A 27,970-nucleotide genomic window follows, 5' to 3' on the forward strand; every position below is an offset into this window, starting at 1 on the left:
CTCAGGACTACCTGACATGATGACTCCTTGCTGTCCCCAGTCCACCTGGCCGTGCTGCTGCTCCAGTTTCAACTGTTTTATACTGCCTTATTATTATTATTATTATTATTATTGGACCATGCTGGTCATTTATGAACATTTGAACATCTTGGCCATGTTCTGTTACAATCTCCACCCGGCACAGCCAGAAGAGGACTGGCCACCCCACATAGCCTGGTTCCTCTCTAGGTTTCTTCCTAGGTTTTGGCCTTTCTAGGGAGTTTTTCCTAGCCACTGTGCTTCTACACCTGCATTGCTTGCTGTTTGGGGTTTTAGGCTGGGTTTCTGTACAGCACTTTGAGATATCAGCTGATGTACGAAGGGCTATATAAATACATTTGATTTGATTATCTCATATGTATATACTGTATCCTACACTATCTATTGCAACTTAGCCGCTCTGTCACTGCTCATCCATGTACAGTGGGGCAAAAAAAGTATTTAGTCAGCCACCAATTGTGCATGTTCTCCCACTTTAAATGATGAGAGAGGCCTGTAATTTTCATCATAGGTACACTTCAACTATGACAGACAAATTTAGAAAAAAAATCCAGAAAATCACATTGTAGGATTTTTAATTAATTTATTTGCAAATTATGGTGGAAAATAAGTATTGCATTCTCTCAACCAGATTCACCTGGAATGCTTTTCCAACAGTCTTGAAGGAGTTCCCACATATGCTGAGCACTTGTTGGCTGCTTTTCCTTCACTCTGCGGTCAAACTCATCCCAAACCATCTCAATTGGTTTGGGGTGGTTCCCCTACGGAGCTGTGAGGGGAACGGCACCTCAGTACCTCCAGGCTCTGATCAGGCCCTACACCCAAACAAGGGCACTGCGTTCATCCACCTCTGGCCTGCTCGCCTCCCTACCACTGAGGAAGTACAGTTCCCGCTTAGCCCAGTCAAAACTGTTCGCTGCTCTGGCCCCCCAATGGTGGAACAAACTCCCTCACGACGCCAGGACAGCGGAGTCAATCACCACCTTCCGGAGACACCTGAAACCCCACCTCTTTAAGGAATACCTAGGATAGGATAAGTAATCCTTCTCACCCCCCTTTTAAGATTTAGATGCACTATTGTAAAGTGACTGTTCCACTGGATGTCATAAGGTGAATGCACCAATTTGTAAGTCGCTCTGGATAAGAGCGTCTGCTAAATGACTTAAATGTAAATGTAGGTCGGGTGATTGTGGAGGCCAGGTCATCTGATGCAGCACTCCATTCCTCTCCTTCTTTGTCAAATAGTCCTTACACAGCCTGAAGGTGTGTTGGGTCATTGACATATTGAAAAACAAATGATAGTCCCACTAAATGTAAACCAGATGGGATGGCGTATCGCTGCAGAATGATGTGGTAGGCATGCTGGTTATGTGTGCCTTGAATTTGAAATAAATCACTGACAGTGTCACCAGCAAAGCACAACCACACCATCACACCTCCTCCACACTTCACAATGGGAACCACACAAGTGGAGATCATCCATTCATCTATTCTGCGTCTCACAAAGACACGGTGGTTGGGAACCAAATATCTCAAATTTGGACTCATCAGACCAAAGGACAGATTTCCACTGGTCTAATGCCCATTGCTCGTGTTTCTTGGCCCAAGCAAGTCTTTTCTTCTCATTGGTGTTCTTTAGTAGTGGTTTCTTTGCAGCAATTCGACCATGAAGGTCTGATTCATGCAGTCTCCTCTGAACAGTGATGTTGAGATGCGTCTGTTACTTGAACTCTGAAGCATTTATTTGGACTGCAATCTGGGGTGCAGTTAACTCTAATGAACTTATCCTCTGCAGCAGAGGTAACTCTAATGAACGTATTCTCTGCAGCAGAGGTAACTCTAATGAACGTATTCTCTGCAGCAGAGGTAACTCTAATGAACGTATTCTCTGCAGCAGAGGTAACTCTAATGAACGTATTCTCTGCAGCAGAGGTAACTCTAATGAACGTATTCTCTGCAGCAGACGTAACTCTAATGAACGTATTCTCTGCAGCAGAGGTAACTCTAATGAACGTATTCTCTGCAGCAGAGGTAACTCTAATGAACGTATTCTCTGCAGCAGAGGTAACTCTAATGAACGTATTCTCTGCAGCAGAGGTAACTCTAATGAACGTATTCTCTGCAGCAGACGTAACTCTAATGAACGTATTCTCTGCAGCAGAGGTAACTCTAATGAACGTATTCTCTGCAGCAGAGGTAACTCTAATGAACGTATTCTCTGCAGCAGAGGTAACTCTGGGCCTTCCTTTAATGAGAGCCAGTTTCATCATATTGCTTGATGGTTTTTGAGACTGCACTTGAAGAAACTTTGAAAGTTCTTGAAATTTCCACATTGACATTAGTTCATGTCTTAAAGTAATGATGGACTGTCGTTTCTCTTTGCTTTTTTGAGCTATTCTTGCCATAATATGGACTTGGTATTTCGCCAAATAGGGCTATTTTCTGTATATCACCCCTACCTTGTCACAACTGATTGGCTCAAATGCATTAAGAAGGAAAGAAATTCCACAAATTAACTTTTAACAAGGCACACCTGTTAATTGAAATGCATTCCAGGTGTGAAAAGCTGTCATCAAGGCAAAGGGTGGCTACTTCGAAGAATCTCAAATATAAAATATATTTGAATTTGTTTAACCCTTTTCTTTCTTACTACATGATATCTAATGTGTTATTTCGTAGTTTATCTATTCACTATGCTGTGCTTCAGATGCTGGTCAGTTCCCAAAATAATACGTTTGTTCTATTTCTGTATGGACTCAGTAGTAGCAACAGTTTATATTTTGCACTTTCTAATACTCCACTGATGTTGTTTCATTGAAAATGTCTCTATGACCATAAGCAAACATTTGTGACTGTTATATGATCATGTCTAGGGTGGTATTGCTAGAAATATGCTTTACATGACTAGAATACACTGTCAGAGTCCAATTGTTTTACATACGTGGGTCAGTTCATCAGGCAATGCTTGTTAATACACCTGCGTGCTTCTACACCTGCATTGCTTGCTATTTGGGGTTTTAGGCTGGGTTTCTGTACAGCACTTTGAGATATCAAAGTGATTTGATTAATACAGTAAACTGTATGCAGTTTTAAACTTTTTCAATAGCATATTAATAATTTGGTTTATTTAAGCCAAGATCAGATGTTGGATTTGATGAAAGGCCCAAAACAGCTGTAGGAATTGTAATAAATTAAACATTTCCTTGTGTGGGGTCTATAAAGAGATGCACGTTTGTATGTGTGCCATGCTATGTGACATGATCAGGCTAGTGTCACCTGTTCAGGTAGACAAAGAAACAGTAGCAACAATGACACAATCTAAATGTATAGGGCACACAGATATTTGTAACAGAGAAAGTAGGCATATTTACACAGGCAGTATTGTATGAAAACAATCAGTCATTCAAAAAACAATGGCAAAAATACATCTTTCATCCATGTAACTGATGTTTCATGATGAACTGATTTATTAAGGACATTTAAAGAGCCTTGGGAATGTTGAACATGTTACTAGGAATTTTGTAGATATTTAAAGGCAGTGGTTCGCCACACAAAACCGACAGGTTATGTCTGTTTTTCGGATTTGATAAGATTAGTCTACCTGGTTCAACATTCTCAAAGACACAGTGCTGAGTCAGAACAGAAAAAAAACATTTAAACAACTACAATATAATGTTCATCATGATGGAAATTGTGACACACTACACTCTTAGAAAAAAAGGGTTACAAAATGGTTCTTTGGCTGTCCCATAGGAGAACTCTTTTTGGTTCCAGGTAGAACTCTCTGTGGAAAGGGAGAGAAAAACCTTCAAAGGGTTTTCCTATGGGGACAGCTGAATAGCCCTTTTAGGTTCTAGATAGCACATTTTTTATCTAAGAGTGTCGGCCTACATAATTATGAAACAAACATATGGCAGCCCATCTCACACAACTATTATGATAAGCCTTGATAAAAGGCAACATGATTCAACTCTGATCTCTGCACTAGCCAATCACATTGATACCCATTTTAAAGCTGCCTATTAAAATCTCTTCAATGGTTGAAATAATCTCCATGTATCACTCTTTCTCCGCTTCTGTTACCCAAATGTAATTTTTTTTACCTCAAACAGGAGGTTCAAGCAAACGATCACAACAGATCATACAAGCGATACTTTAAACTACGATTACCCTTTTAGTTCAAATTAGTCCATTTGAGATCTGAAAGAGTAAGAATTCGAATATACTGTGCTTCATACATGAATTTGGAAACAGCAACACAAATGATCAATTTTGGTGATTTCTTGTTAATTTCTTGCAGCAATTATTGTTTTTGGAATGCAGTCTCAACCTGCTGTCCAGTCCCCCAAACTCAGTGTTTAGGCTCCTTCTCTACCACCACTGAAACCTGTTAGAGGCCAGTGATCACAATCTCTTCTCTTCACATTACAGGCCTCGTCATTATCGTCATAGTCATCATCTTCATCATTGTCATCATCCTGGGAGTCAAGGGTTACATGGGGAAAGGTGAGGTGGGCTTGGATATTGAATTGTTGTTTAGTGTTAGAGTCTTGCATCCCCAGGTACACTATGAGGGGAGAGGGATTGGGAATGTGGTGATGATGGTGAACAGGAGGAATGAAAATGGGGCGTTGGGGATGTAATTCAGAGCTCGTTCACATCTCAGTGTCAGCAACCGAGGTCTGGGTGGCAGGTTGGCCGTTGTTGGGTGGTGGCTGGCTCTCAGGAAACTCCCCATTGCTGGTGGGCTTCACCAGGGGCTCCTGTGACTGCAGAGGGGCCACAGACACCAGGGTGTTGGCCTGGTTCTCCTCATACACCTGGAAACCCTCTTCAGCCTATGGGCAGAGGAACCATAGAGATTCGATTAGAGGAACCTTGATGGTAGGTTGGGCTTGGTAATAAGTGTTATTGTGATACAGTACAGATTTAACTGAAGGAATAATATGTTTTGTATGTTGTTCAGAAAAGCAAACGTGTATATGTGTACTGAAGGGAAGGTAAAGTTGAAGGTGAAGCCTGATGACGAGAGGATTTAAAAGCAATCACTTTCTCCCTATGATGGAATTCAAACGAATGGTAGAATCAGAGAGTCGTGTCACTTTTGTCTGAGGAGGTCTTAACTATCTTGGTTGAGGTTAGGAATATTTGTGTCAATCAGATGAGGACATTGAGGTTTGTTTATACGATGCCTATGATAAATGTTTGTGAAAACAAGACCCACCCAATCTTCCCAGTAAACTGGGTTCTGTACACAGTATTAGTTTGCTATGGGTCTCTCTCACGTCAAGGCCACTCTGACTCACCAGTCTTGCTCCCTTGGGTGGTGGGCGGTGGGTTTTCAGGTAGTAGCCTGCAATGAGAAGAATAGCCAGGAGCAGTCCAGTGAGCAGCAGGGAGACCAGTACCAGTTTGGATTTCTTCCCCCAGCGAGGAACAGCCTCCTCAAAATCAATCTAGAGAGAGAAGGAGAGTTATACACATAATAATATAAGGAATTCAGGCTGTACTTTGAAGTTATACCCTATGTGAATTATAGTGGTATGTAATCTGCATTGTCTTGTTTTAGATGCTTTACTGACACTAGGAATAGCAGTGCCCCTGATGCCTCCTTGGATCAGGCTATTTTACCCCCAGACTGTAGAGGATGGATGAATAGCAGTGCCCCTAATGCCTCCTTGGATAAGGCTATTTTACCCCCAGACTGTAGAGGATGGATGAATAGCAGTGCCCCTGATGCCTCCTTGGATAAGGCTATTTTACCCCCAGACAGTAGAGGATGGATGAATAGCAGTGCCCCTGATGCCTCCTTGGATCAGGCTATTTTACTCCCAGACAGTAGAGGATGGATGAATAGCAGTGCCCCTGATGCCTCCTTGGATAAGGCTATTTTACCCCCAGACAGTAGAGGATGGATGAATAGCAGTGCCCCTGATGCCTCCTTGGATCAGGCTATTTTACCCCCAGACTGTAGAGGATGGATGAATAGCAGTGCCCCTAATGCCTCCTTGGATAAGGCTATTTTAACCCCAGACTGTAGAGGATGATGGAATAGCAGTGCCCCTGATGCCTCCTTGGATCAGGCTATTTTACCCCCAGACTGTAGAGGATGGATGAATAGCAGTGCCCCTGATGCCTCCTTGGATCAGGCTATTTTACCCCCAGACAGTAGAGGATGGATGAATAGCAGTGCCCCTGATGCCTCCTTGGATCAGGCTATTTTACCCCCAGACAGTAGAGGATGGATGAATAGCAGTGCCCCTGATGCCTCCTTGGATCAGGCTATTTTACCCCCAGACTGTAGAGGATGGATGAATAGCAGTGCCCCTAATGCCTCCTTGGATAAGGCTATTTTACCCCCAGACTGTAGAGGATGGATGAATAGCAGTGCCCCTAATGCCTCCTTGGATAAGGCTATTTTACCCCCAGACTGTAGAGGATGGATGAATAGCAGTGCCCCTGATGCCTCCTTGGATCAGGCTATTTTACTCCCAGACAGTAGAGGATGGATGAATAGCAGTGCCCCTGATGCCTCCTTGGATAAGGCTATTTTACCCCCAGACAGTAGAGGATGGATGAATAGCAGTGCCCCTGATGCCTCCTTGGATCAGGCTATTTTACCCCCAGACTGTAGAGGATGGATGAATAGCAGTGCCCCTAATGCCTCCTTGGATAAGGCTATTTTACCCCCAGACTGTAGAGGATGATGGAATAGCAGTGCCCCTGATGCCTCCTTGGATCAGGCTATTTTACCCCCAGACTGTAGAGGATGGATGAATAGCAGTGCCCCTGATGCCTCCTTGGATCAGGCTATTTTACCCCCAGACAGTAGAGGATGGATGAATAGCAGTGCCCCTGATGCCTCCTTGGATCAGGCTATTTTACCCCCAGACAGTAGAGGATGGATGAATAGCAGTGCCCCTGATGCCTCCTTGGATCAGGCTATTTTACCCACAGACAGTAGAGGATGGATGAATAGCAGTGCCCCTGATGCCTCCTTGGATCAGGCTATTTTACCCCCAGACAGTAGAGGATGGATGAATAGCAGTGCGCCTGATGCCTCCTTGGATCAGGCTATTTTACCCCCAGACAGTAGAGGATGGATGAATAGCAGTGCCCCTGATGCCTCCTTGGATAAGGCTATTTTACCCCCAGACAGTAGAGGATGGATGAATAGCAGTGCCCCTGATGCCTCCTTGGATCAGGCTATTTTACCCCCAGACAGTAGAGGATGGATGAATAGCAGTGCCCCTGATGCCTCCTTGGATCAGGCTATTTTACCCCCAGACAGTAGAGGATGGATGAATAGCAGTGCCCCTGATGCCTCCTTGGATCAGGCTATTTTACCCCCAGACAGTAGAGGATGGATGAATAGCAGTGCCCCTGATGCCTCCTTGGATCAGGCTATTTTACCCCCAGACAGTAGAGGATGGATGAATAGCAGTGCCCCTGATGCCTCCTTGGATAAGGCTATTTTACCCCCAGACAGTAGAGGATGGATGAATAGCAGTGCCCCTAATGCCTCATTGGATCAGGCTATTTTACCCCCAGACAGTAGAGGATGGATGAATAGCAGTGCCCCTAATGCCTCCTTGGATCAGGCTATTTTACCCCCAGACTGTAGAGGATGGATGAATAGCAGTGCCCCTAATGCCTCCTTGGATCAGGCTATTTTACCCCCAGACAGTAGAGGATGGATGAATAGCAGTGCCCCTGATGCCTCCTTGGATCATGCTATTTTACCCCCAGACAGTAGAGGATGGATGAATAGCAGTGCCCCTGATGCCTCCTTGGATCATGCTATTTTACCCCCAGACAGTAGAGGATGGATTTCAGGCTTTATGTGGCCTGAAAGTGGCATAAAGTTCAAGAGATTCAACTGAGTGGAAAAAGGCCAGCATCTCCCTACACCAGTGTTCCCCAACTGGCAGCCCACAATTTTTTCAATTTTAATTATTGGACATAAAAGACTGTAAAAACACCAGCAAATCAGCTCGAACACATAATAGAGATATATCCCTTTTGTCTGAGGAGGTCTTAAGTATCTTGGCTGAGGTTAGGAATGTTGATGTCAAGCAGATAGGAGATTGAGGTTAGCTTATAGGATAACTATGATGAATGATAGTGAAAAGAAGACACCAAAGGAAGGCAGTTCCACATGCTTCTCTCTAAACCAGCATTTGGGTGTGGCCCATATAAAGCTATTTCAGATTGTCATTTTTTATTTTAATTGTTGAACATAAAACACTTTAAAAACACCAGCAAATCCAAGTGATTTTCATTTGGGAAATCTGTTCCAAAGTATTCCCACGCATAATTGAGAGATATACAGTATGTGAGCAAGGTTTGAAATGATTATGTTTTAGTCAAATACTATCTGTTTGGGCTTCTTGCAGTCAATTTGCAGTCTACAAATGATTCGTAATTATGTTTCGGGCCCCTGACCATCCGCTCAAGAAAAAAAATCAGCCCCCAGCTGAATCTAGTAAATGATCCCTGCCCTACACCCTTCAGACCAGAGCAGTATCTAAACACAAAGGTGCCATTGAACTAACTGACCAACATAATGAGAAGATTGTGGACGGGTGCAGCTCACTTAACTGTTTAACGCGGCAGGACAGAGTTAGGGGGGTTGTAGGGATGAAGCACAGAGTATGTCTAATGTCAAAGGGACAACCAGGTTGAATCATGAGAAGGAAACACCCATTCCTCATTCCCATTGGGAACACTCAACCCCATCTCCACCGGGAACATAAATGAATTCCAGCTGACAGGAAAGTGGGGATTGTTTTCTGTTTGTCATACAGCATCTTCCCGGCAGCTTGGAGCCATGAGTGAGGATTCCTGTCTGGTGGAGGAGTGTCTCACAGTGGTGTTTATCTCACAATGGTTAGATAAGGAGCCGAATCAGCATTGTGTCTCACCTACCACGGTGCACAAATTAAAGCATTTTTATTGTGGGTGTGACAGCAATGGAGACTGATCATAATGCCTTTCTCATGAAGTGTATGTGGTGTGAATTATGTGAACGTCATATGTGTATGGGGAATTGGAATACTGAATGGAGAGAAGTGATACTCTACCTTGTCTTTAATGTTGTCATTGTTGAACTTCTCAGCCATTCCTTTTGCATCAGCTGTAAGTAGAGATGATGATTTGGTTAATGTTTTTTCAACACCAGACACTCAACAGAATAATCCCACATCATTAAGAGGGAAGCAACCTTCTATGAATTGGCCAGAGATCAGGATTTCATTGGAGTTGTCCTCCTGGTAGACCTCCAGTTTACAGTCGTCTCCACACAGGTGCTCCAACACACTCTCAATTTTAGACCTGGTCTCCTCCTGTGGAAATATCAGTTGGATTAATAACAAAGCATGTGAATTTGGGGCTGAACCTGGTCATCCTAGTTAACAGAAATGTGTTCAAACAGAAATGTGTTCAAACAGAAATGTGTTCAAACAGAAATGTGTTCAAACAGAAATGAAATGTGTTCAAACAGAAATGTGTTCACACAGAAATGTGTTCACACAGAAATGTGTTCACACAGAAATTAAATGTGTTCAAACAGAAATGTGTTCACACAGAAATTAAATGTGTTCAAACAGAAATGTGTTCAAACAGAAATGTGTTCAAACAGAAATGTGTTCAAACAGAAATGAAATGTGTTCAAACAGAAATGTGTTCACACAGAAACGTGTTCACACAGAAATTAAATGTGTTCACACAGAAATGTGTTCACACAGAAATTAAATGTGTTCAAACAGAAATGTGTTCACACAGAAATTAAATGTGTTCAAACAGAAATGTGTTCAAACAGAAATGTGTTCACACAGAAATGAAATGTGTTCAAACAGAAATGAAATGTGTTCAAACAGAAATGAAATGTGTTCAAACAGAAATGAAATGTGTTCAAACAGAAATGTGTTCAAACAGAAATGTGTTCAAACAGAAATGTGTTCACACAGAAATGAAATGTGTTCAAACAGAAATGTGTTCAAACAGAAATGTGTTCACACAGAAATGAAATGTGTTCAAACAGAAATGTGTTCAAACAGAAATGTGTTCACACAGAAATGAAATGTGTTCAAACAGAAATGTGTTCACACAGAAATGAAATGTGTTCAAACAGAAATGTGTTAAAACAGAAATGTGTTCAAACGGAAATGTGTTCACACAGAATTGTGTTCAAACAGAAATGTGTTAAAACAGAAATGTGTTCACACAGAAATGAAATGTGTTCACACAGAAATGAAATGTGTTCAAAGAGAAATGAAATGTGTTCACACAGAAATGAAATGTGTTCACACAGAAATGAAATGTGTTCAAACAGAAATTAAATGTGTTCACACAGAAATGTGTTCAAACAGAAATGTGTTCACACAGAATTGTGTTCAAACAGAAATGTGTTAAAACAGAAATGTGTTCACACAGAAATGAAATGTGTTCAAACAGAAATGTGTTCACACAGAAATGAAATGTGTTCACACAGAAATGAAATGTGTTCACACAGAAATGTTTTCACACAGAAATGTGTTCACACAGAATTGTGTTCAAACAGAAATGTGTTAAAACAGAAATGTGTTCACACAGAAATTAAATGTGTTCAAACAGAAATGTGTTCAAAGAGAAATGTGTTCAAACAGAAATGTGTTCACACAGAAATGAAATGTGTACACACAGAAATTAAATGTGGTATACATTCTCATGAATACACAGTTACAACTATGGGTCTTTGGAAATGTACACCACAAAAGGGCCACACCCCCCTCCCATGTCCCTCTCCCTTAACCCAATAAATTATATCACAACCTTGCAATACTCCACCCTATTTAACATGGTCCAAAAACAGCCACTAGCACTCACAGACGGCTCTGCTCAAACCTTTGATCCCAGCCCCAGATAGGACAGCTGGCTTCTTTACAAAGCTAAGGAAACAGGATCGCTCTCAAGGCCTCAACTGCTACGGCACTCAGAGCATGTTCAATACAGTGCATGTACAGCACACAAATTCTCATCTTTAAGTTGAAAACTGTTTTATTCACGTCGTTCTCAGCTGTTTCTTCATCCCTGATGCAGTCTCTTGGGTCCTGCCCCTGATGCTTTATTGTCTTGTGTAGTCAGTGCATAGCATGGTGGGTTTTCTAACATTTTCAAGATGTTTCCATTCTATAATTTTTTTAAGTATTTAGTAATTTGTTTATAATTGAAAAATATCTATTTAAAAACCCATCTACAGTATATATGATCCTCATATAATTGGAAACATACATGGATCTTCACAAATGGGATGTGGTGTCTAACCCAGATGAAGCCAATCAAGTCATAAAGCATAGCCTGGTGTAGGAGTGAGTGTGTCACTGATTACATGCCATGCTGCAGGGGGCTTTCCCATGCAGGCCTAGATGGAGAGGGGGGAGCTAAGTCCCATTCAAGACTCTTACACATTTTTTATTTATTTTACCTTTATTTAACTAGGCAAGTCAGTTAAGAACAAATTCTTATTTTCAATGACGGCCTAAGAACAGTGGATTAATTGCCTGTTCAGGGGCAGAACGACAGATTTGTACCTTGTCAGCTCGGGGATTTGAACTTGCAACCTTCCGATTAGTCCAACGCTCTAACCACTAGGCTACCCTGCCGCCCCACATGCCTCTTGATGTGTGATATCACCAAGGACTCCATTATTTCAGGGCATTATTTAATACAATTTTATCTCGACTGAAATCAGCGGAGCTGGAGCTCCAGACGACAGGCAGCCTGGCAGACAGACACAGTTGAGGAAAGCGAGACACCACTTCCCTTCACTTCCCTGGCCGGCACAGAGCGGAATTCCTGTTAGCCCAGCAGCCATTGCCCCAAGACGCTGAGGAATCCCTTTTGTACACACGCTACAACATTATCCCCACCACCGCCTACCACCTTTCACACCAACAGTTTGAACACGTTCTTCCCTCTTCTTCTCTCCTGTAGGCATGTCTTGGGTTGTAACAAACTCTTTTTGCTCCCCCTCCTCACCTGGCAGGCATAACTAGGGAGGAGAAGGGCTGGTGTGTCACTAGCCTTCTTGTTCACTGCCCACTGGAGATGTTTTAATCACTGTAGCTTAATGAATAGGAATTTCCTGCTTAGCTAATGTGCACTGGTCTGATAAGGGGCAAATTGAAAGTGGCAATTTGCTATGATTATGCTTCAGGAGTCGGTCATCTATAACATCTTACTCTGACTCTCAGCTTCCGCTAACGTTTTTAACCCTGAAACTACCCTCGATACAGTTTGAACTGAAGTGGACACTGCTGTGAGGGTTTCCTGTATGTCACATCAGGAAAAGTTGGCTTTACCTTTAGTGAGGTGTGTGTGTGTGTGTGTGTGTGTGTGTGTGTGTGTGTGTGTGTGTGTGTGTGTGTGTGTGTGTGTGTGTGTGTGTGTGTGTGTGTGTGTGTGTGTGTGTGTGTGTGTGTGTGTGTGTGTGTGCTCATTACTTACACAGCTGGATGAGGCCTTGAGTTTCAGACTCACTGCATCTCTGTCCTGGACAGCTTCTTTATCAACACACATCACATCAGCCTGTAGAGAGACACCAGACCACTTCAGTTAGACTAGAGTGTGTATCGTTCATTCTGAACTTGGATTGGCGATTTGGATGGCATTGTCACTGAACTCGAGGCTCACCTCTGGGATGAGCACAGTGTCACTGGGTTGGGAGGTCTGAAACTGCTGGGGAGCCTGGGTCTCCTGGTTGTCATCTGGGTCTGTGATTCCTGCTTCACCAGCCTCCACTGTGGACTCCCCTATGTCTGTGGTCTCCACTACCCCCTTGGTGACTGGAGTTGCTGTGGTGTCATGTAAGAAGCCTGACAGATCCAGGCCAGGAATACTGGGGAATACAATGATCTGGACTTGGGGTTTATCTGCTTCTGAAAAGAAAAGAAAAGTCTCTTTCTTAGTGTTTTATGTCCAGTCAGAGGCATCATGACCATAGGGGGGCACAGGGGCACGTGCCCCCTCAGATTTTATTATTATTTTTGTTGTTGTTGTTTCTCTGGAATACTACTAGCCACCTAGCAATTTTATGAAGTTGTCTTTAGCTAGGCCAGAAGTTCCCAATTTCCCAACCTCATAACTAGCTACCAAGAAGCCATTTCAGGCTATCAAGCATAAAGTTAGGATCACCACTTTATTTTAAGAATGTGAAATGTCAGAATAATAGTAGAGCGAATTATTTATTTCAGCTTTTACTTCCTTCAACACATTCCGAGTGGGTCAGATGTTTACATACACTCAATTAGTATTTTCTTGGTCTTGGCTGATTTATTTTGATTTTCCCATGATGTCAAGCAAAGAGGCACTGAGTTTGAAGGTAGACCTTGAAATGCATCCACAGGCACACCTCCAATTGACTCAAATGATGTCAATTAGCCTATCAGAAGCTTCTAAAGCCATGACATAATTTTCTGGAATTTTCCAAGCTGTTTAAAGGCACAGTCAACTTAGTGTATGTAAACTTCTGACCCACTGGAATTGTGATACAGTGAATTTTAAGTTAAATAATCTTTCTGTAAACAATTGTTGGAAAAATGACTTGTGTCATGCACAAAGTACATGTCCTAACCGACTTGCCAAAACTATAGTTTGTTAACGAGAAATTTGTGGAGTGGTTGAAAAACAAGTTTTAAGGACTTCAACCTGTGTGTAAACTTCTGACTTCAACTGTATGCTTAGATATGCAGAAAAATATACATATTTTTAAATAGAATTAAGCATAATGATTATGGCTCTAGATTGCAGGTATTTGAAAAATGCAAGATTCTCCAACTTCCGGGGGGGGCAAGGACCACCCCCCAGAAATCCTCATGTACTTTGTATCCCCACAGATTTGAGGTTCATTGCGCCCCTGTGTCCACTTGATTTAAACATTTATGACAAAAAGCTGATAGGATGAGCCTAGGACGGTATATTAATACAGCAACACCAATAGTGGCTCTGTGGAGATCATCTACTAATGGATCCATTTCTTACCTTCATCTGCCGGTTGTGTGGTGTCAATGTCGTCTCCACGAATTAATTCAGCAACATCCACTGGCTGTGTGGGCCCAGTGACAACATCTGATTCACTCTCATCTTGTGCAACTACACCACCTGGAAGAGAACAACAAAGGGATAACTTGCACTATAACACTTGCTTGCCAACACATACTGTAGAAACCATGATAACTTTGTCACAGCAGTGATGTCCCTTTCTGAAAGAGTCTTCTACCTCACTAAGCTTAATAGCTGCTATTCTCATTGACACCAAGCTACATGGTCATTTGTCTGCACCTTTATATGACATTGTCTTTCCGAGCTATGTTCAACTGATCCCACACCTGTGTCCAGGTCTATAGCACCACATTAATAGACAGCATGTGTGCAAACTGACTTGACTTAGCACTTAGACTCACAGGACTGATAGCAATCCTGCCACACCCATATAGTCTGGTATTACTAGTGATCCCAGAGGGAGGAGATCTCATTGGCTGTGAATGTAATCTTGACTGAGGTGTTTGTGTTGGAGCTATGCAGTCCGTCTCTAATAGGTTCCAGGGCCTGACCTGAAATCAATTAGGCTCCATGCAGCACTAAGGAAGGGACTGTAATTAATAGCCCAACTGTGGGGTAACTCCTCAGCTCAGCCTGTGCAAATAAATGTTCTTGTCCTCGCCTGCAAATTGGCCTGACCCCTGACACACTCCCGCTGGGATGGTGGGTACAAGCCCCCCAGGGGAAATCTCTCTCTGGTCTAATGACAGACATTATGGGAGCTATGCAGCAAGCACACTGGCTTTAATACATGGGCCTCTGGGTAATTTACTCTTTAAAGTCTCAGTATGTGCATCCATTTCCTCATACCTAGTTAGCTATGCAGCTGGACCGAGGAATGTGATTATTTCTTCCTCCTTCATAGCTACTTATGTAGATAAATATAATAACTGCAGACTTTCACACTCTCAAAAACAATCTTGTCATTTCTAAAACCTTGAAGAATTTGATATTTCAATGCTTAACTATCAGAAGACTGTAAAGTCTTTCATTGCCAGGTGTCATGCAATAAGAGAGATGCCGCTCAATGCTAAGAGGGTAAGGATGTCTTCCCAGTGTGTAACACCCATTTATCCTCCACCAGGGTGAAGTCATACTGTGTATGTAAGTCTCTTGTGCCCGTATGTGCCTGTAAGTGGGTGCTTTGACTGGGCGTCTTGATAGACCACTGATACCCTTACTTGGCGATGGCCATGTCTTTTAGACTGATGGGCTTTGGTACTGACACCATCTCAGTCCCAGCTCTCACATGCAAAGAAGTAATGGGAGAGCTGTGCCTCCCAACAACAGTTCAGCCTTATTAGTCAGTGGGATACACAACATCAAGTCATCTAGGTGAATTAAGTTTCCATCTAGCTAGCCTGTTAAACAGCCGAACGCCCTGCTGAAATATACTGCTGCTTTACTAAAACTGTTGGTGCACAGTGATGTCGAAACCATAATTTGATTAAGAAAATAGCCATAGTTCTACCTATCAGGCCCTCTGAGGTAAAAGCTTGTTTTACACAACGTGATGTGTCATTTTATCTTTTCAAGTACTGTAGTGGTGGGTTGAATCAAGTACAAAACTTATAATGTAGTTTGTCATATTATTTTCTAGTCTTGTCAGCAACTATATTTCATGTGATCAGTGCTAATGCAGTGCATACCATACAGAGCAGTGTATGTTTAATAAACTAAACTGGGCAAAGATCTTGCTATGAAATATCTTAATAAGCTGTGCGCCTGACTCCCTTTTTCCTGAGATTGAACATGTTTACTGAGATAGTTATGGCAACAAAGAAAGCTCTGCAATCGTTTGCCCCCCATAGCCTTCTCCTCTAACACAACGGCATTACCTCATCCACGTGGCTTTGCCAAAATTCTGTGAATCTCATTAAGACTCTCTCCTCCCTCCCTGCCTTTTCCCCATGCAGTTAAACAATGTTGTTTTCTGGTTAAACCCACAGAAGCTTTGTCCAAGACAGAACTGAATGTTCCATAATTGGGCTGGGTTTGGATAAGCTACTGTATCACCAGGTTGGACATTTCCGACTGTCTTTGCACCCTGTTTACTTGTGGAATTTAACTTTTATAGTCAGTTGTTGCAGTATGCTGAATGCAGTGTGTTGCATTGATTGGACTTGCTAAATCAGTATGAAGAGCAAGTGCCACAAGTGCAAAACAGTCAGCGTGCCACGTAAACAGGTGGGTCAACAGTACTGAAGGAGGTCTCACACTGGTATACTTAGACTAGCAACTGTTGGTTATAGCTGTCACATGTGTTTTGTGACAATTTAATTGTGTTTACGAGCTACCTCTCTGTCATTGTAAATAATTGATGTGCATATTGCTACCAGCTCTGTATTAGGTACCTAACAACCCAAAGAGCCAGCCAACCAGAGTCTATTTACCAAGAGTTTTCATCTGTATTTTGTTGTAGCTTTCTATATACCACCACAAACTGAGTGAGGTTTTAGTACCAGCATCAATGAGCTGTATACGGCCTTAAGCAAACAGGAAAACGCTCCAGAGGCGGCGATCCTAGTAGCCGAGGACTTCAATGCACCACTGACTCGGTCAATAAGAAAGTGGTCAGATGAAGCAGATGTTAAGCTAAAGGACTGTTTTACCAGCACAGACTGGAATATGTTCTGGGATTCTTCCGATGTCATTGTGGAGTACACCACATCAGTCACTGGCTTCATCAATAAGTGACGTCATCCACACAGTGACGTACATAGATACCCCAACCAAAAGCCATGGATTACAGGCAACATCCACACTGAGCTAAACGATAGATCTTCTGATTTCAAGGAGTGGGACTCTTACTTGGAAGCTTTTAAGAAATTCCGCTATGCCCTCCAACAAACCATCAAACAACAAAAAGTGTCTATACAGGACTAAGATCGAATCGTACTACACCGCCTCCAACTCTCGTTGGATGCAAACTATTACAGACTACAAAGGGAAGCACAGCCCCGAGCTGCTCAGTGACACAAGCCTACCAGATGAGATAAATAACTTCTATGCTTGCTTTGAGGCAAGTAACACTGAAGCATGCATGAGAGCATCAGCTGTTCCGGACGACTGTGTGATCACGCTCTCCATAGTCTATGTGAGTAAGACCTTTAAACAGGTCAACATTCACAAGGACGCAGGGCCAGACGGATTACTAGGACGTGTACTCCGATCATGCGATGACCAACTGGCAAGTGTCTTCACTGATATTTTCAACCTGTCCCTGACTGAGTCTGTAATACCAACATGTTTCAAGCAGACCACCATAGTCCCTGTAACCAACAACACCAAGGTAACCTGCCTAAATAACTACCGACCCGTAGCACTCACGTCTGTAGCCATGAAGTGCTTTGAAAGGCTGGTCATGGCTCACATCTACACCATTATCTCAGAAACCCTAGACCCACTCCAATTTGCATACTGCCCCAACAGATCCACAGATGATGCAATCTCTATTGCACTCAACACTGCCCCTTCCCACCTGGACAAAAGGAACACCTATGTGAGAATGCTATTTATTGACTACAGCTCAGCGTTCAACACCATAGTGCCCACAAAATTCATCACTAAGCTAAGGACCCTGGGACTAAACACCTCCCTCTGCAACTGGACCCTGGACTTCCTGACAGGCCGCCCCCAGGTAGTAAGGGTAGGTAACCCCTCGGGGGTGCATGCTCAGTCCCCTCCTGTACTCACTGTTCCTCCCAATTACCTCGGTGCCCCCCGCACATTGATTCTGTACTGGTACCCCCTGTATACAGCCTCGCTATTGTTATTTTACTGCTGCTGTTTAATTATTTGTTACTATCTATTTTTTACTTAACACTTTTTTTTCTTAACTTCTTACATCATTGTTTAAGGGCATTTCACTGTAAGGTTGTTGTATTCAGCGCATTTGATAACACCTGGTTGCTTAGTTTAAAACAGAGCCATACAGAGCATGTTATTTATCAACCCGGCCAGCATGGCCATTAAAGCCTGAGCAGACTTAATCACTGTCTCACCAGCCATCAGTCATCAGCTAGGTGTTCTACACACAAACCCACTTAACAAGAATCTAACCTCAACATGGCAGCACTGGTGTAGCGCAGTTTCTCTGAACCCAACCGCCCCACAAAGTCAGAATTTGGGTGCTCTGATAGCTGTCCATGGTTCTGAAATTGCAATGTCTATGTATCTTCCCGTCGATAGGCTGTCAGATAATTTGGTGCTAATGCTTGTAGTAGCCTATTGCTTTGCTTTAATGGATACGTGCTTATTTATATTTGGTTGTCAAGCCTACCGCTTATGTTAAGCCTAATGCTTATGTTTCACGAAGCTATAGAATGCTAGCTGGGGGCAAGAATGTACACTACCGTTGAAAAGTTTGGGGTCACTTAGAAATGTCCTAGTTTTCCATGAAAACATACATGAAATTAGTTACAAAATGAATAGGAAATATAGTCAAGACGTTGACAAGGTTATAGATTATGATTTATAATTGAAATAATAATTGTGTCCTTCAAACTTTGCTTTCGTTAAAGAATCCTCCATTTGCAGCAATTACAGCCTTGCAGACCTTTGGCATTCTAGTTGTCAATTTGTTGAAGTAATCTGGATAGATTTCACCCAATGCTTCCTGAAGCAACTCCCACAAGTTGGATTGGCTTGATGGGCACTTCTTACGTACCATGCGGTCAAGCTGCTCCCACAGCAGCTCAATAGGGTTGAGATCCTGTGACTGTGCTGGCCACTCCATTATAGACAGAATACCAGCTGACTGCTTCTTCCCTAAATAGGTCTTGCATAGTTTGGAGCTGTGCTTTGTGTCATTGTCCTGTTGTAGGAGGAAATTGGCTCAAATTTAGCGCCTTCTGCAGGATATGGCATGACTTTGCAAAATGGAGTGATAGCCTTCCTTCTCCAAGATCCCTTTAATCCTGTACAAATCTTCCACTTTACCACCACCAAAGCACCCCCAGCCATCACATTGCCTCCACCAGGCTTGACAGATGGTTCACTCCTCCAGCATCTTTTCATTTTTTCTGCTCCTCACGAATGTTCTTTTTTGTGATCCGAAGACCTCAAACCTAGATTCGTCTGTCCATAACACTTTTTTCCAATCTTCCTCTATCTAGTGTCTATGTTCTTTTGCACATTTTAATATTTTCTTTTTATTGGCCAGTCTGAGATGGATTTTTCTTTGCAACTCTGCCTACAAGGCCAGCATCCCGGAGTTGCCTCTTCACTGTTGACGTTGAGACTGCTGTTTTGCGGGTACTATTTAATGAAGCTGCCAGTTGAGGACTTGTGAGGCGTCTGTTTTTCAAACCAGACACTATAATGTACTTGCTCAGTTGTTGACTGGGGCCTCTCACTCCTCTTTCTATTCTGCTTAGAGCCAGTTTGCTCTGTTCTGTGAAGGGAGTAGTACACAGTGTTGGAAGAGATCTTCAGTTTTTTGGCAATTTCTCGCATGGAATAGCCTAAATTTCTCAGAACAAGAATAGACTGATGAGTTTTAGAAGAAAGGTCTTTGTTTTGGGCCAATTTGAGCCTGTAATGGAACCCAGAAATGCTGATGCTCCAGATACTCAAGTAGTCTAAAGAAGGCCAGTGTTATTGCTTCTCTAACCAGAACAACAGTTTTCAGCTGTGCTAACATAATTGCAAAAGGGTTTTCTATTGATCAATTTGCCTTTTAAAATTATAAACTTGGATTAGCTAACACAACCTGCCATTGGAACACAGGAGCGATGGTTGCTGATAATGGGCCTCTGTATGCCTATGTAGATATTCCATTGAAAAAAATCAACTATTTCCAGCTACAATAGTCATTTACAACATTAACAATCTCTACACTGTATTTCTGATCAATTTGATGTTATTTTAATGGACATAAAATGTGCTTCTCTTTCAAAAACAAGGACATTTCTAATTGATCCCAAACTTTTGAACTGTAGTGTATATACTTGTTGAGTAATTAAAGTGGGAAATTCAAACATTGCAGATTGTAAAATGAATTGTCAATGAAACAGCATACTAATCAGTAACCAATAGATTTTTACATTTTTATATACAACTGTCCTGTAGGCCTATATTCATCATCACCAGCACCACCCCAATATCAACATATGTGAAAATGGCAAGTTTCTATGTTTTGCAGTAAAAAATAATAGAGGAAGATAATGACATCATCAACCAATTAGTAGGAATGTAGTAGGCAATGCCTACTCATAATAATGTCACTGCAAACACATATCTTCTTCTATTTGTTTTTTTACTACAAAACTAATTTTCTCATATGTTGATGATGGGGTGGTGCTGGAGATGATGAATATGAAGTCAAACGTTTTTTAAATGTCCCTTTAATGCCAAATAATACAATCAGTCCACTGTCAAAACAATAGCTTACTATGGATTGTTTCATTATGCAGACAATGCAGTATAGCCTACTAGCCTATCTATAGCTATATACAGTATTTAGATGGTAGAGTGTAAATATAAATGGAAACATGCTCCAGGTGAAACCTATGATCCTTTATAGATGTACAGTGCCTTGCGAAAGTATTCGGCCCCCTTGAACTTTGCGACCTTTTGCCACATTTCAGGCTTCAAACATAAAGATATAAAACTGTATTTTTTTGTGAAGAATCAACAACAAGTGGGACACAATCATGAAGTGGAACGACATTTATTGGATATTTCAAACTTTTTTAACAAATCAAAAACTGAAAAATTGGGCGTGCAGATAAAGCTTCTTTTTTTTTTGTGCACCACTTTGTTCTTGCCTTTTACTTATCCATCTTGAAAAACAAACTCACTCCCCATCATCAGAGTCTGACCTGATTCACGTAACTGTTTTTTTAACTTGATAGCCAATTAGTTGAGGAGGCCGAGTCGGGCTGCCGCTGGCGCCGCTGAGAAATAGGCTAATTAGATCCATGAAAACTAGTCTGACTAACTCATCTTCTACCCATGTAGATGTAGACAACACAAACACTTTGCTTGCTACATGTGGAAACTAAAAGGGTTACTGTCAAAAGTATTTATTTAAAAAAAAGCATAGGTGTGAGACGACGGCACCTGAGGCCCCAGAGCTCAGTATGTAGTCATCCCCTTTGGTTTGTGTTGTAATGGATACAGTGGGGTCTTGTGGGGTGGGCTGCCAGGCCGCTAAGAGCAGGAGGTTAGCAATCAGACAGAACACTTCCTCTGATTCTCACAGGATGACCTCTCCTTTGCCCTCTACCCAGGAACCACAGCTATAGCTAACCTGTCTATGATTTACTGCATCCATTCCTTATATTGAGACCCATTTTGTCTCTCTACCCCTCTCTTTATTCTTCTTACCTATTCTTTATGTGCTGCAAGGAGCACTAATGTGAAGCCCTGAACCACGTCACCAAACTCCTCAGACCCCCCCGGCCTTTATAGCCACTCCGCTCCAGATGTTATTCCAACGGCCTCGACTACCCTTTACTCTGAGATTTTCCCAGCAGATGGTAAGATTGACAGGTCTGGATATCCTCCGGCTTTCACTCGTCTCAAGGGAGTTCTGAATGGGGGAATGCCGGCAGCAGCAGCAGCCTTGGAGGAGAACAAGCCAGCTTAACGTATAGGCACCCCCCCATCTGTTCCACCCACCACCTCCAGTTGTGGACTTCTTATCCCCAGGATCTACAGAGGTGATGCCCACAGTCAGAGCTGGATAGTGACCCTGTCTTCCCATGGCCAGCAACATACAACCAGACTGGCCCATACAGTAGGCTACTCCTCTCTGCTGCTGGAGGGGCAGGGGCAGAGTAGGCTGTGGACTGTGACACAGGGCTTAGTGAGATGATAATGGTCTGCAGGCACGAGTGGACCACAATTCTCACGTAGTGTGCAATGGTAACCACATGAGATAGTGTTTGCACAAGGAGAGCCAAACACGCAAACTCTAAAACAAACTGTCTCATTAATCTTCAAATTCCACAAATAAAATGCTGCTTTAGCCAAAACCTTTTTTTCCACTGTCTATAAAGCTAAATTCACATAAGGGAGTCTCCTCTATACAAGACAGGTTTTATCAACTGGACTGACATATCTATTTTCTTTGCATCAGCGATATATGTTTGGAATGTTCCTCACATATCCTCCAACAGGATATGTGTGAAGGGTGGCTCAGTGAGGAATGGGAGGGGTGTGTGGGAGAAGGGGCACCGGGTGACCCTGCGTGTCAGACCCTCATTATAACCCACCCATGTCTGTCATAACACCCCTCTGACACCCTCCATGTATAGTTGTCTGTACACAGTGCCACCAAAGCACAAAGCCAGGGTAACATTCTCAGGAAACTATTTATTTTCTTCCACGGTAATCATAAGGTTAGGCTCTCCCTCTCTTTTGTGTTCGGTATTGAAGTCCAGTTCTCACTGATAGTTACAATGCTGAATGAAACCTCACTCTACTGGCAATTCTAGCCACTTAGATTTCTCTTGTGTATGATTCTATAGTACAACTCTCCTAGTACAACTGAGGAATTTGCGTCTGAAAGTGCCACTTTTAGTGGCTGAGGAATGGGACATTGGACCTCAGTCCCTCGGGAGGTGAACACAGTATTGCAACTCTAGACTCCCGACCTGCTATCTTAAACTCTGTCTCTGTCACAGAACCAGCCCAGCCCTCTTTTCCCTGGCGTTAAACCCAGAAAGAGGATGGAGGATCTCATGTTTTTAATCAAGCTCCAGTGCTGATCCCATGGCTCATCCCACCCTGGGGCTACGACAACCAGGTTCTGGGGACTTCAGTCTGAAGCTCTCATCCCACCCTGGGGCTACGACAGCCAGGTTCTGGGGACTTCAGTCAGAAGCTCTCATCCCACCCTGGGGCTACGACAGCCAAGTTCTGGGGACTTCAGTCTGAAGCTCTCATCCCACCCTGGGGCTACGACAGCCAGGTTCTGGGGACTTCAGTCAGAAGCTCTCATCCCACCCTGGGGCTACGACAGCCAGGTTCTGGGGAATTCAGTCAGAAGCTCTCATCCCACCCTGGGGCTATGCCAGCCAAGTGCTGGGGACTTCAGTCAGGACTCATCTGTTTCTACTTGTGTATGTATTTCACTGTACAGATTGTCTGTTACAGGTTCACTGCTGTATACATTACCTTAACTGTTCCTGTCGTCTGGGAGGACTAAATCAGTAAAAGTTTGGACATTGATTCAGTTCAGAGAGAATCACAAGGAGATTTCAAATCTCCTGCAGACAAATTACTACCATGCCTCTGGAGGTGGTATTGAATAACAGCCATGTCCAGACTAAACTAGACAATATCAAGACACTAATCTGGAAACGTAGACTGGCCCTCAACCATAAACAGAATGCTTTTCTATTTAGAATGATACATTTCTTATCTAATGTTAAGTGTCCATGTTTATTCTGCTTATCACCACAGATAGTAAAGGAAAGACACGTCCACTCTCCCACACAAAGATTGTTTCACAAAGTTAGAAACAACTATAAAACAGACTACAAAAACGTAACGATCATCTTGAAACAGTTTGATTTAGCAATCTTACAGAAACAAATATTTATTTATCCTTTATTTAACGAGTTAAGTCAGTTAAGAACAAATTCTTATTTACAATGACGGCCTACCCCGGCCAAACCCACAACGCTGGGCCAGTTGTGCACCTTCCTATGGGACTCTCAATCACAGCCAGATGTGATGCAGCCTGGACTCAAACCAGGTACTGTAGTGATGCATCTTGCACTGAGATGTAGTACATTAGACCGCTGTGCCACTCGGGAGCCCAAAGAGATGACCTGTCCTTCTACAGGCCTTATAAGATACAAAATAAATGTTCCTGTTCCACAGGTGCTGGACTTGGACTGGGTTTTCAGCCCTGGACATAATGGTATTTACTTTATGAGAGGAGTGGCTTCTTTGTTGGACATGTTCCTGTGTGAGTGTTTAGTAGATGTTGCTAAAACAATATCTATGATTCACATAATTGCAGGTCCTGAGGTCAGGTTGAGTTCCCTCAAACTAGTAAGCCTCCTAAAACCAGGGACAAGCATATGGCTTAAATCCTTTGTAGTCTGTTTATAAACACAACCTCTCGAAATTTTAGAAACTTCACTTGAGAACATTAGGTTGTTCTACTCTAATTGTGATTCATACATGCGGCAGGTAGACTAGTGGTTGGGCCAGTAACTGAAAGGTTGCTGGTTTGAATCCCCGAGCTGACTTGGTGAAAAATCTGTCAATGTGCCATTGAGCAAGGCACTTAACCCTGGTTTCTCTGGATAAGAGTGTCTGCTAAATTACTCAAATGTAAATTTATTCTCATCATGTGATGCTGAAATTAGATCCATTTATACTCTGTTTTGTTAAGTTTAACTTTTAGGGGTGACTTTAAAAAGTTACAATTGCATTAACTTTTGAGTGCCACAGTATGTTAGTAGTTCCCCTCATTCTGCTGTTTGGCTATAGCTCTTGAATCCATTCTCCAAACCCATCTCTGAAAAGCCCCTCCACCTTAACTACGATACTGCAGCTATTCCGAACATCTGTCTTTTAGCTCTGACTTAATCCACAGTACTACAGTAATTCTGCACAGTGCTTACATAATACAGCCCTCTCCCAGATTTCTAAAGTTGACCGGAGCATCCGGCTATAAAACAAATGTTATACAGTAAGTTGGACTTTGTTAGAAAGCAGAAGTACTTGTCTCTTCTCAGGAAATAGACTTTAAGGAAACTATAGACTGTTTTGTTGTTTTCCCTCCTTTTCTCCCTCTTGCTTCTCCCGTTGCTTTACCACCTCTTGCTCCCATGCATTCTCCCTCCTACTGTTTAGGATAACTGTGAGGCATTCTGCTGCCATTCATTTTTGTCAGCTAGCTTGGCATGGTGTTGTGATGTCCAGCTTTTCATTGAATGGTAAATTATATTAAACATGTGTCCACACAATCGTCAGATTCAAGATTCTCTTAAGATATGTGGAAGCATAACATTTTTACTCTTCAACATGAATCTACATGCATGTGTTCCACAGATCATAGCAGAACCAGCTGCCTTCAATTTATAGGAATAGATGTGTGCTTCCAATACCAATTACATCATTTATAATACATCTAATAAACATTGCATTACTTTCAGATTAAGCCATTTACTATGTCAATATTTCTTCCCACACCACAGCAAAAGACTAATGCAATTAGTGAGAACATAAATAACTGTTGTTGTTGCAATGTTAATTGATGTGCATTTTTTTTAAACCTTTATTTAACTAGGCAAGTCAGTTAAGAACAAATTCTTATTTTAAATGACGGCCTAGGATCAGCAGGTTAACTGCCTGTTCAGGGGCAAAATGACAGATTTGTACCTTGTCAGCTCTGGGATTTGAACTTGCAACCTTCCGGTTACTAGTCCAACGCTCGAACCACTAGCCTAGCCTGCCGCCCCAGTTGGGTGTTGCTGGCAGAACAAATACAAATGTTTTGAGTTAACTGTTTGGGCTCCCAAGTGGTACAGTGGTCTAAGACACTGCATCTCAGTGCTAAGAAATGTCACTACAGATGAAACCTGGTTTGAATCAACACTGTAGTCTCTTCTGGAAATGTGTTAGATCAGATGGAGATGGCAAGAAAAACCTCCCAATCTTGTACTTAACCCTCTCATCAGGCATGTGGCCAGTGTTTATGGTCCAGATAATAGCTGCTATTCTGCCAAGACCAGTCGACACTCTAGGTGAACACAAAGAGAGTCTCTAATTGACATAATTTTACCCCTGGGTGCCTTGTTACGGCCCCTGCTGTATCAACACAAGCACAACTCCCACCCACATTTTATACCCAAAAGTTCCTCACTCAACTTCCACCCTCCCCTCCCCACCCACCCCATACATCCACACACAACCATCTGCTAATTATAAACACACACAGCTCTCCCAGCTATAGTAGAACATTGGCATATAGTTAATGAAATAGCAGATATTGCAGTACAGCAAGTCAGCCCCGCGGCCTTGAAAGGGTCACATTGTTGAGAAGTAGTACAATTTGGAGAGAGCATTCCCATAGGCAATAAATAGGTGCAGGTTGTGCATGCAAGATTCAGCTACACGATGACTGCAGGTTTCATATTCAAATTGGCCCCTTTGTTTGCTACGTTATGCTACAAAGTAACTTTTCCCTTTCAGAATCATAGGGGGTTCCATGAAGTTATCCTGCATTTATAAATTATTACACACTGCTAAACTATGGGTTTATTTTCATGAAAGTGAAAATCATGTTGATACCGTAGTATAAAGTTGATAACATGAAAATCTCTGTGTTCAGCCTGAGACAACCCCTGAACCCCACCCCTGACCGCTCCCATGCTTTCTTTCAAGTTCAGCTTGAGGAGTCTGGATGTATGAGTTTTTACTTACCGTGAAAGAGGGTGGTGATGAGAAGCAAAGTGAATGCCAGCATTTTGTGGGTCTCATTCATTCTCTGTGTGGATGCTGCTACTGCCATTCTCCTCCTGTTTGTGTGAGCGTCCAGGGTGTGTGAGTGAGAGAGAAGGGGAGCACCAGTGGACCAGACCAGTTTAGGATTTCCTCTTACCGTGAGTGGGATGGGCCGGATAAAGTGCCGCTTGTGCTCTGGCACTTTTATATGGCTGCCCTCCCTCGCTGAGGCCCAACTCCACACCCCTTCTCTCACTGGTTACTTTAATCCTTCCTCTGTGGCCCCGCCTTACTGGGTGGATGGGGGAGAGAAAGAGCATGGCAGAAGGAGGGAAAAAAAGAAAGAATAAAATAATGGACTTGTGTTGGGATTCTAAACTTGTGTTTGGTATATAGTTGAATGTAGTTTGAAAATAGTTCTGCAGAAATCTTCCAATATTTCTGAGTAGTTTTATTTTGTTGACATGTATTATATAGATAATGTTGGTTAATTAATAACTTCAAAGTTACAATGCCTGTCATAAAAGGAAACATCTAGCATCATCAGTGGCTATAACGTAACATATATTGTTCATAGTGGAGATGTTCACAGTTAGAGTCTGATTCTGTTGTGGACTCCTGAAAGGCTTTGGAGGGAAGCAGTCACTCTGCACACAATGGAAGGTATTAGAGGACAATAGACTGTGGGCCATTTGTCTGTAATGGGCTTATGCAGAGGCCGTAAGGTAAGGTAAGCTTTAAGGTGCTAGCTGAAACAGTGGCGTGATCCTCTTCTTATGCTAAAGAACTTAAATCCATCCCAGCAAGTTTTAGCTGCCGATGTCCCCATCCAGGCCATCAATCAACACCAACCAATCCGATTTTGTCAGCAGCACAACAGGGCCAAGCACTGCTGGAGATGCCTCAAGCTTTCACACCCATACAGGGTACACAACACTCCTCTCCCTCCCCTTGTGGATCTTTGGTTTACTGTTAGTTCTTCTCCTCTGTTCTTATATACAATGCACATCCAACATCTGGAACCACTGTTAGAGGTATGCTAAATGACTTGTAAAAAGCTCCAATCCCCTCCCCTCCCCCAAAGGCAGTCGAAGCCAACTGGAGTTTTTAAGACCTTCCTATACATTTTTCTTTTTGTTTTTGAAAAAACAGGCCTGTAACATGATACCGAAGGTCCCCTGTCCCTGCTTTGACCTCCATCCCCCTCTCTACCATCACCCCATTTCCTCCCTCTCAGCCATCCCCCCTACCCAAACCCACATTAGTAACATTCAATGAAAAACAATGGGGCACTGAGGTGGGTAGTTGGCCTCTCGCTGCTTCTTAGCCTGAGCTTTGCCCTCGTCCCGGGGGGCTGCATTGGATGGGGCAGCATGGGTAACTGGGTATATTGGGATACAGCTGGGGGACAGCGTCCATGTCACAGAAGTAAAACATT

The 27,970-nt window shown here is 42.7% G+C and overlaps 1 protein-coding gene across 3 annotated transcripts; it reads right to left on the minus strand.

Moving 5' to 3' along the window:
• Positions 1-3,483: 3,483 nt before the first annotated feature.
• si:ch211-286o17.1 (uncharacterized) lies at positions 3,484-26,728 on the minus strand. Of its 3 annotated transcripts, none has more exons than XM_052526775.1 (8): positions 26,512-26,728; positions 14,059-14,178; positions 12,712-12,953; positions 12,526-12,627; positions 9,263-9,383; positions 9,123-9,175; positions 5,346-5,495; positions 3,484-4,877 (listed from the first exon to the last, which is right to left on the minus strand). In XM_052526775.1, exons 1-8 carry the CDS (start codon positions 26,597-26,599, stop codon positions 4,695-4,697), a joined length of 1,059 nt encoding a protein of 352 aa, XP_052382735.1. In that variant the 5' UTR covers positions 26,600-26,728; the 3' UTR covers positions 3,484-4,694. The 3 variants fall into 3 exon arrangements, with proteins under 3 accessions (XP_052382735.1, XP_052382736.1, XP_052382734.1); XM_052526776.1 differs by having other exon boundaries at positions 12,526-12,606; positions 12,712-12,956; positions 26,512-26,727; XM_052526774.1 differs by having other exon boundaries at positions 12,712-12,956; positions 26,512-26,727.
• Between the last annotated feature and the right edge of the window lie 1,242 nt (positions 26,729-27,970).

The sequence above is a fragment of the Oncorhynchus keta genome, chromosome 10, assembly GCF_023373465.1.
Source record: "Oncorhynchus keta strain PuntledgeMale-10-30-2019 chromosome 10, Oket_V2, whole genome shotgun sequence".
In the NCBI taxonomy this organism is placed as follows: domain Eukaryota; kingdom Metazoa; phylum Chordata; class Actinopteri; order Salmoniformes; family Salmonidae; genus Oncorhynchus; species Oncorhynchus keta.